The sequence below is a fragment of the Montipora foliosa genome, chromosome 8 (genome assembly GCF_036669935.1).
Source record: "Montipora foliosa isolate CH-2021 chromosome 8, ASM3666993v2, whole genome shotgun sequence".
NCBI lineage: Eukaryota > Metazoa > Cnidaria > Anthozoa > Scleractinia > Acroporidae > Montipora > Montipora foliosa.
In genome coordinates, this window is record NC_090876.1 from 48266896 (window position 1) to 48276895 (window position 10000).

Sequence of the window (10000 nt, forward strand, 5' to 3'; positions counted from 1 at the left end):
CCCTTAATTAAATATGATTCAAAAGTGAGTCAAAGAATCAATGGTCACTGAATCTAAATCCATTATTTTTAATTGTTGTAATCTAGTTACTTTATTTAGAAATTGAAAAATTAACATAACACAGATTTTTGCTTTTGCCCATAATTAATTAATTAAGAGAGTTTTATCACTTCACCTCAATAGCCTACCATTAGCAAAAACTTACCTCAACTACTAAAACATGCTGAAAGAAGCAAAAAAAGATCATGTCAAAACCCATGCCAATTAATGTTTCAGAAGATCATCATATCTATTTTGTACAAGAAACAATTTAGGAAGCTGATGAACACAGTAGTTGATTTACAAGGAATACAAATCTCATACACATTTCAACCGATTCACCCTGGTAAAAATCCCTGAAGGATTCTAAGAGATATAGTTGGCCTGTACGATGTGTGCTATGGCGGCAGACCTTTTCCATGCGTAAGGGGTAACGGGGTAACAAGTAAAGCCATTAGGGTGATGGGCAAAGGATAACGGGTAAAAGGATGAACGGTGTCAGAATCTGCATATTTGCATCATGCTAGGCAAAATTCACACACACATTCTTGCCATACTTAACTCATTGCCCGACAATGGAATGTACGAATTGTGTATGGAGTGTAACTTTGATTGGCATGACTTGTATCATATAACATGGGAAGAAAGAGTTTGAGAGAGTTTCCCTGTAAATCAAAAGCCAGTGGATTGTACTCTATATTGTGACGATCTGTCGTGGAAAGTTTGAACGATAAATGCATACAGTTCTCAGAGAAAGTGAAGTCGCATAATTTTGCACAAAGGATGAGCTCTGAAGGGTAGTGATGCCTACTTAACCCACAAGTCCACTCTGGGAAAGGTCTGCCAGTGCTATGGTGGCTTTGGGGAACAACGTTACATGCAAAAGGAAGAAGAAAAAAAAAGAAAACTAACGATACTATGATCTTAAAAAATAGTTAAACACCAACCAAAGATCCTTTAAATAATCATGATGTGGTACCACCAAGGCTATTAAAAGGTCATTCAAAGATCAAGGTTGAAGATGTTCAGTTGTTAAACTACATTTTAAATTTTAAATTCAATTTAATAGTGTGATTATATCACAAAGAGCCTTGGGAAGCTGAGTAGATTCATAAGAAGCATGGGGATTGATTAAATCTTCATTGAATTCTCAGAGGTCTCTGAAAAGAATTATTTTTTTGGGACAAAGAACTTTCAGGGAATCTCCTTAAACCTTCTGTCTTGTAACAATACTTGTTAATAAAGATGTTAATTTATGTATATTCTCATGATGCAATGGGGAAAGTGATTTATTCCTGAGTGTGCTCTCATAATGGCTTCTTCTTCTCCGCTCAAGACAATCAACAATACTCCAGTATCTAAATCTGCTTTTGAGTACTAAATCCCACAGTGGACATGTTACACATTCAATCTTTAGTCACTACATACCTTTCCTTTCAATGATGACAAATCATCACTTCCAACAACCTTAACTTCACCACAAGATTGATCATCCTGCAGTATCATTATACATGTATAGAAGAGAAAAAGTACAAATTGTTAAAAAAATCTACCATTTTTTTTTCTGAAGTAAAAGGACAACTGTATCAAATTTAGGTCTAATATGCAAACTACGGAACTAAGGAAGATTTTCTCGTTCAAAAATAGAAACTATAAGGAACAAAAAAACCTTCGTTTTGACAACCAATATAATGGCCCTCATTATAGCAATCCTTACAGGGACTACCTTGGTCCAGGAACTCTCTTTTAATTTTGGTAGAACTAAATTTGTATTTAAATCGTTATTTATAAAATCTAAATTTGTATAAAGTGGTATGGTGCCTATCATTATGTAACAAATCAAACATGGTTCAGCTATGTCTGTACTCCTACTGACAATGATATTCGTCATCACAGTGGTCAAAATGTTGTGGACTCACAAGGCGCAGCTAAGCGCGACACATTGACGCAAGCATGATGGAAGCAGCATGGTATAGAACCTTAGAGACGATGGCAAATTAGCCAATCAGATTTCAAGCAATTGTGGTAAAATATGATATTTTGTTCCATAAATGAGTAGGTAGTATAAGTATACATATCTACATGTATTGTTGTTACCAGTCATTGCCTAACATTACACAGGTTACCTCATAGCTCTTCAGTCTGATAAAATCAACTGACATCTTGACTGACTGTTCTGTTACATCAGGAAAAAATGTTGTTAGAAAAGTGAAGCTCAAATAAATTACATGTATGTGGCTGCATTTAAAAACATCAGAACTGAGTGGTAAACTGGTGTAAAAATTGAGAGAAGAATTTTTTTTTCTGAAGGAGAACTGCTAATTTGGGCTTCAGGCCTCGGTTGCTCAAAAAGGTGGATAACGCTATCCACAGGATAACTGACTATCCAGCCACAGCGGATTTATAAACACTAGCAAAACCAATTGAGTTACAGGTATCCAGTAGATAGCACTATCCACCCTTCAGTAAAGATCACACTTTTCAGGAACTGTTACATTAACCAATATTACTTTGTTGGTTTCTTTTCTTTATAACAAAAAAAATCATTCAAATCACTCAATGTTCTGCAATGATCAGAGAATGAAGAAAAATCCAACATATTTGAAACAAAACGGAGTTGTAACAAAGACTAAGATCTAAGATCAAGTGCCTCTGCTGTGACCAAACTTTAACATAATTGATCATTTGGCTATTTGTTTATTTTTTATTTACCTCCACTTGAATTGATTGATCTAATAGAGTTCATTAAGTCACCAAAAAACTGATAGCCCCCTTTCAAAACACACAATCCAATAAGTGGTCCCTTTCCAACTTCACGACAAATGTTCCGTGCTAATCTCTCAATCCTGAAAAATAGGATTAAAGTTGGCAATTTTTAGCCTTAATCTGACTTATATCATTACCTTGAAAAGGGGTAACACTTTGGTAAAAGAGGAATCAAAAAGTTTACATTGGCTAAAAATTCTTATCATCTCAGACGTTTCGGCTACAACTGTGCCTCTGCTGTGGGTAAAAAGAACCAACAAGTGTAGTTGAAAGAAAGGAAAGGAACTTTATTTAAGTGTCTAGTCGTTCTAGCGCTGGAGCGCTAATTGGGGACACTGTAAACTGAAATGAACAATGAAAGTAAATCAAGTCAAATGTTGGTTTTTGAGGAGAGGGGAAACCCGAGTACCCGGAGAAAACCTCTCCGTGCAGAGTAGAGAACCAACAAACTCAACCCACATTTGACACCGAGTCTGGGAATCAAACCCGGTGGGAAGCGAGTGCTCTCACCACTGCGCCATTCCTGCACCCCAAGTTCAATTCCCATTCTTTAGATATTAAGTGATTTCCATTGCACCCATGCATCTCTTAGCTAATTGACTCCCAGGAGAGAGACTTAAATAGAGTTTATTCTGTCTAACGTCAGACGATTTTACTTGTCAATGGGGGGCAGTTCACGAGTCAACAACCTCTACCATCCACTCAGAAACTATGTTCCCTTCAACCCATTGAGATGAAATAGATTTACTATGTTTAATGCCAGACAATTTTACTCATCACTGGGAAGGAAGGGACTCTGGAGTCAGTGGGCTAATACAGTAATACATTACTACCATGATATCTTGAACTAATTAACTGTTTATTATCTTGATCTAATTAACTGTATATTACATTCAATTATTGCAAAAAATGTTGAGTCATCATGAACGATACTTTTACTAATTCTGATCTCTTTCTCGTAAATAAACATACATGTATAATCATTACCGGTATTTCATACTCTATGACGAGACCAGAAGGTGGGAAGGTATTAGCAGTTTCCACGAGTCATTGTTTTTCTCTTTACTGTATACCTGTCACAGATGAGCCCTTTTGGTATCAAAATGCTCTCCAAATCATCTTCATAATGTTTAGGCAAACAAAACATGTCTAAAGAGTACCCTTCGTAGTCATCAAAGATCTGAGAAAAGTAACAAACAAGTTGTGAAATCCCCAGAGGAATTTCACATTCATATTTATAGAGAAACCACGTCAAGCCACAGTTGCTTTCCAAGGGACATACTGGCCCCTACTGGAATCACTCCAATTTTACATGTATCTCTACCCTCTTCCTAAAGAAGACATGTATAAGTTTTGCAATTTTTTTTTGTCAGAGGCTGAGGAAATTTCAGTTCTTAAGGCAATTTTTTGTAAGTTGCCACCGAAATATCGACCCTTTGGGTTTTATTTTTCAAAGGTTGACAGCAAAAAATGTTGGGACGGGGAAGGGGTAGTCGTCTACAATCCTTGTTGGAGAAAGCGTTGCAGATAAAAGTGAAACCACAAAAAGATTAAAGATGCGTTAAATTGCATAAGAGTATATTAAACGTTGAATGCGGTCGTAAAAAGTGAGCTTAAAGGTACCAGGGTCACGAAGCGGCAGAAAGCATGTGCCAAATGGCTGATCGATTTTCCGATCGCGAGCTCATGCCAAATAGCATCCTCACGGGAAGTGGGTAAAAAATCTTTATGGAAAAGGAATATTATCAAACTGTGGGTGGGAAGCACATAATCGTAGATGCACGCAGTTTTTAAGGATTTTGGATAAATCATGTAAGGACGTTGGCCTTATATTAATTAAAGCTCACCTTGATACAGTCTTCTGCCGCCATTTTCCCATTCGTCACGCCATAGAACTCACTCTTTCCTATTCTCCCCTCGGCGTTTATAGTACCAGTCACGCGTGATGGAAGGTTCACACTCCAGATGTACGTTATGTTAGCACCTCGTTCTGTTGTTGAGTGCGTTCTTTTTTTCCTGAGCTGCCCCGGTTAGGCGGGCTGGCTCGTTTAGCTGAGCTCCCGGCACGTCTGAGAAATACACCAAAAATCTAGTTTGCGATTACACGGAAAAATCTCAGCCCGGTTAACCGAGATTCCGGCGATCCCGGCCGAACCGAGCTGAGATTTTTCCATGTAATCGCGTTCACCGGGACAGCCTGGTTAGCCGGGCCAGCGATCTCTAACCACATTACTCCACTTAAGAGCAAAATGGCCCACGGAATAGTCCTTTTTTGGTTTAAATAAAGGATAAATAAGATGGCAAACCATAAGGCTTCTTTAAATTGTAGAATGGTGAATTTTAATAACAATTTAGCGAGCAAACGTCTCTCCACTTCTTCTTCTTCTTCTTGATGCCTTTTTTCACATATTGTAAATTTAGTCCAAGCCAGGCTGGCTCACCGCTGAAAGACATCCCGGCAAACCTATAGACCATCCCTTATTAGAGGAGCTGCGAGTGGTCAAGGGGTTAGTCACGTGTGGTTTAGGGGCCGATTAATCTCTCAGTCTCCCAGGATCGAAAGCAGCACGGGACCCCGAACAGAGTTTTTTCTCAAGTTTTTTTTTTCCCCGTTTTCTTTTTGTATACAAATCTCACAAATACGCATGCGTTCTGTACGTACAATCGTGTGATAGTAGTAGTAGTAGTCAGAGTAGTAGTAGTAGTAGTAGAAACTTTATTAAGAGTGTCAAAAGCCATCTAGCCAGGGAAAAGAAATCCCTTGCTAATTTGGGGACACCAATTAGGGAAAAATTTACAAGCTAAAAACTATATACAATAATAGGTAAAATATCAACAGTTATCTAGTTTCAGGATTAATAGTAAAAATATACAGAAATCAAAATGAACAGAGGCTACAGCCTGCGCAGCCATCATCTAAAAATTCACTTATAATAAGTTGGCGTATCTTGCCTTTGAACGACATCAGGGTCGTATCCATAGCCTAGGCCCAAGATATCTAATAGAGTGCTTGCCGTAGGTGACTGTCTCATACCTGGGTATAGAGAAATCTGCTTGCCTCAAATTGTAATTGCTATTTGGTTCTTTAAAGATATTATTTATATAAGCAGGGCACAGTTTATGCTTTACTTTATACATAAGGATGCACAGATCCTGAAAGCGTCTGTTTAGTAGAGTAGGCAGATCTGCCTTCTCTAATAACTGTTCATAACTAGAATTATTGTCCTTGAAAACTGCCCTAAGTCATCTTTCTTGTAATCTTTCAAGCTTTCGCCAGTGTCGCTCGCTTTGCAGAAATGCCACACAAGGTGACAGTACGTGAGGAATGGTAATATTGCGCTTTTGAATAATATTAACTTAGATTTCATAGGAATTAAATTGCGTAGTCTCATTAGAACACCAATTCTCTGGCTGGCTTTTTTGCAGATAGAGATTATATGCTCAGAGAAATTTAGCTTAGAATCTAACACTACTCCTAGAAGTGTGATGTTATCTTTAGTTAAGATTTCGGCATCGTTCACGCAAATATTACTGTCATTTCGAGTGAAGCCCAAGTTCAAAACTTGGTACTTTTTGAGGTTTCCCGCCAGTAAGTTAGAATCATACCACCTTGTAGCCAAGTTGGCACTATCCTTTAACTGGAAAGTCACACCTGCCTGGTCTACGCCTATGTGGTAAATTTGATGGTCGTCTGCATACATAGACAAGTTCGCTGATAGGCAATAGGATAGGTCATTCTAGAAAACATTCCATAACAACGGGCTAAGCGCGGAACCCTGAGGACAGCCACGACTCACGTAACGGCCCGAACTAACATGACCGCCGATCTTTACTTGATATTTCCGTTCTTTTAAATAGCTGTTTAAAAGTTGAATAGCGCTTTCCTGAAAACCGTACGCCTCAAGCTTGCTCAGAAGTAGTGGTGGGTGTAACGAGTCAAATGCATTTGACATGTCTGTTGAAAGTATGCTCGCAACCTATCTTTGATCCCTCGCGAGTCTCCAATCTTCTACTAAATTGATCAATGTTGTTTCGCAGCTGTGAGCTTTGCCATAGGTGGATGAGTTTTGGTAAATGCAATTAAAATGCAATTACCAAAGCCAGAGTTGATCTGTGCCCCAACCAACTTCTCAAGAACTTTGCTTACACATGGTAAGAGAGTTATGGGCCGATAATTTTCCTTTGCATTCCTGTCATCCTTTTTATATACTGGGGCCCAATGCCCACACTTCCATTTACTAGGCCACGCATTCTTGTTAATACAAGAATTGAACAAGGTGGTTAGTGGAGCGGATAATTCATTAGCACCTATTTTTAAGGCCTTTGAAGGGATGCCTCAAGGGCCGGTGGCCTTGTTTATATTCAGCGAATCGAGAGCTGCAAGGACTTGTCCCTGTGTAACTGTTTCGATTTCAATGGTCTGAGTAGAATTCCTATTTTCGTATTGAATCCTCTGAACACAAGGATGATCTCTAAAGTCCTCTATTGACTTTCTTTCTGTCGCTGTGCCACCGATGCCATCCCCCAAGGTAGCAAAATGCTCAACCAATTCCTCAGCCACTTGTTGTTGATCCGTTATCATACTGCCGTTTATTTTTAAGTAGATGTCGTTAGAACCCAAAAATGGCTTGAAAGTTTTGAAAAACGCCTTGGGATTGTTTTTCAAATCGTTCGACTTTTTATACCAGTACTGTTTGATAGCGATTCTTCGTTGTTTGGTGGCCTCGTTCCTGGCTTTGCGTCGTAATTCCCAGTTTTCTGGCGTTTTATTTTTTATAGGTAAATGTGCTTACCACATGAATAAATGCAAGAAAACAAATTCCAAACTATAGACCATCCCTTATTTTATATTTTCTGATAGAGGAGCTGCGAGTAGTCAAGGGGTTAGTCACGTATGGTTAAGGGGCCGGTTAATCTGTCCCTCCCGTTTTCTTTTTGTATACAAATCTCACAAATACGCATATGTTCTGTACGTACAATCGTGTGATAGGTAAATGTGCTTACCACATGAAGAAATGCAAGAAAACAATTCCAAACTATAAACCATCCCTTATTTTTTATAAGACCAGGCTGGCCCGTAAAGTTACGGGCCGATTACATGAGCCAGTTGCGGGCTGGCTCGTTTACCCGAGATCCCGGCACGTCTCAGTGAAAAAACACCAAAAATCAAGTCTGCGATGACATGAGCCCGGTTAGCCGAGATCCCGGCATTAGGATGCCAGGATCCCGGCTAATAACCGGGCTGAGATTCAGTTCCCTGTAATCGCGTTCACCGGGGGTTAGCCGGGCCAGGGATTTCTAGCCACATTACTCCACTTTAGAGCAAAATGGCCCACGGAATAGTTATGTTATGTCTGTTAAATAAAAGATAAATAAGATAGCAAACCATAAGCCTTCTTTAAATTGTAGACTGGTGAATTTTAATAACGATTTAGCGACAAAAGTCTCTCCACTTCTTCTTTTTGTTGTTATCTTTTTTCACATGACATATTCTAAATTTAGTCCAAGCTGGGTTGGCTCACATTATGTTATACCGGACTGAAAGACATCCCCGATTACATTGGCCCGGCTCATGTACATGTAATCGACAACCAACTTAGGCAGTGGATTCTGCCAAGCTGGAAATCGGCTTGGCTTTGATTTTTTGGTAGATTTTTTTAAGCAAATTTACTGGAATAATTCGCTATTTACAAGTATAACTTTCATCGCTTTCCGAAAAAATATAATTGTTGGCATAATTTGCATTATTGGTTTGTTTTTAACTGAAAAATATAAGTCACTTATCGATCACGCAGCCATTTTTTGTGACTTTTCTTGTCACGCAATTTTTAGTTATATTCGCGCGAAGACGCGTAGCATCATCCGATTGGCCGCAATCTTTCTAACTTGTCGGCGTGTAATTGGCTATTCATTTCTTTGAAATGACTGGGACTGGGAATCTCCACTGCATCCGAGCAAGAAACGTACCACGACAAGAATGGATAAGACTAGAATATTGGTTGTATTGGTCCTTTTAATCACATTTTCTTCAACCTTATCACTAGGAGACGAAACTGAAGAAACAGCATCCGACGCCGAAGGTTTGGCAACTGAAGACGTTGCGGAGGAGACGACATCAGAAGACTCGAGTTCAGTTGATGATGTCAAAGAGGAGGACGATGTATTGGTTCTAACTTCGAAGACGTTTGATTCTGTTGTGAACGATAAAGATATCATTCTCGTAGAGTTCTACGCTCCCTGGTTTGTTTCAGTCTTTTGCATTGTTTATATTTTGTGCCTGAGTGAGAAATTGAGGACAAAGAGATTCATGTTATTATTATGTTTATGGACCTCTCGCGATCGATTGTTACATTGCTTTGAAAATTCATTTTCGGATAATTTTGAATAAGACCCGCATAAAGTCATCGCGCAGATGTGCATGCACTTTCTTTTAAGCTCAAGTTATAAATCAACATGAGGGGAAAAACAAAGCCAAATTTTCTTTTAATGTTAATACAATGTCAATTTCAAAGAAGATACCTGAATGCATTAAGCTTAAGCTTTAATGCAGTAATTTATCTATTATCATCTCTTTTATTTCCTGTAAATGTTGATTTTAAAGACATTTTTAATTAGCTGTGATAAAATTGTTTGTGTAAGCAAGTTGTCTGGGAAGTTTTTCCTTGTGTTTAGAAAACTAAGAAATTGTTTCTGAGTTCGGTAAATGATGCGTGGTCAGTTTACATTCTAACAAAACCAACAAAGTGGTTATTTTAGCTTATTTACGTCAAATTAAAAGAACTGTCTTCTTTGAAATACTCTAACCTCTCTGTTCACCTATGACAACATACATGTAATATTATTTTGCGCTTTGCAATTTAAAGTTTTGCACTGCTAAAGTCAATGAGTGCACTTTGAAGACTTTAACGAAACAAGAAGTTGTTTTACCTACAGCCAAGCCATTTTGAGGAATACAAAAATTTGGTTTTATCAACGGAGTTGATAATGTAAATTGGCCACCGTACAGAGATTCTAAAAGCTGACGTTTCGAGCGTTAGCCCTTCGTCAGAGCGATTCGCTCTGACGAAGGGCTAACGCTCGAAACGTCAGCTTTTAGAATCTCTGTACGGTGGCCAATTTACATTATCAACTCCGTTGATAAAACCAAATTTTTGTATACTACTTCCCCACCGACGCAGCACCACAGTTTCTTTAG

General features: G+C 38.5%; 2 protein-coding genes and 1 pseudogene across 3 annotated transcripts in view; 1 reads left to right on the forward strand and 2 right to left on the reverse strand.

Moving 5' to 3' along the window:
* Nucleotides 1-4703, reverse strand: part of LOC138012893 (hypoxanthine-guanine phosphoribosyltransferase-like) — a 9075-nt gene extending 4372 nt beyond the window's left edge. Inside the window, exons 1-6 of one of the 2 annotated variants that reach the window (XM_068859829.1) lie at nucleotides 4653-4703; nucleotides 3879-3985; nucleotides 2752-2885; nucleotides 2166-2215; nucleotides 1468-1533; nucleotides 206-223 (exon numbers count right to left, since the gene is read on the reverse strand). In XM_068859829.1, coding sequence (XP_068715930.1) covers nucleotides 206-223; nucleotides 1468-1533; nucleotides 2166-2215; nucleotides 2752-2885; nucleotides 3879-3985; nucleotides 4653-4676 — 399 coding nt within the window. In that variant the 5' untranslated portion in view covers nucleotides 4677-4703. Of the gene's footprint in view, nucleotides 1-205; nucleotides 224-1467; nucleotides 1534-2165; nucleotides 2216-2751; nucleotides 2886-3792; nucleotides 3986-4652 lie in introns of those variants that run through there. The other variant, XM_068859830.1, reaches the window with a different exon arrangement.
* Nucleotides 4704-5683: 980 nt separating this feature from the next.
* Nucleotides 5684-7852, reverse strand: LOC137968888 (uncharacterized; annotated as a pseudogene).
* Nucleotides 7853-8720: 868 nt separating this feature from the next.
* LOC137967325 (protein disulfide-isomerase A4-like) overlaps nucleotides 8721-10000 on the forward strand; it is a 13640-nt gene continuing 12360 nt past the window's right edge. The window contains exon 1 of the mRNA XM_068813844.1: nucleotides 8721-9045. Within this exon, the coding sequence (XP_068669945.1) occupies nucleotides 8783-9045 (263 nt within the window). The 5' untranslated portion in view covers nucleotides 8721-8782. The remainder of the gene's footprint in view (nucleotides 9046-10000) is intronic.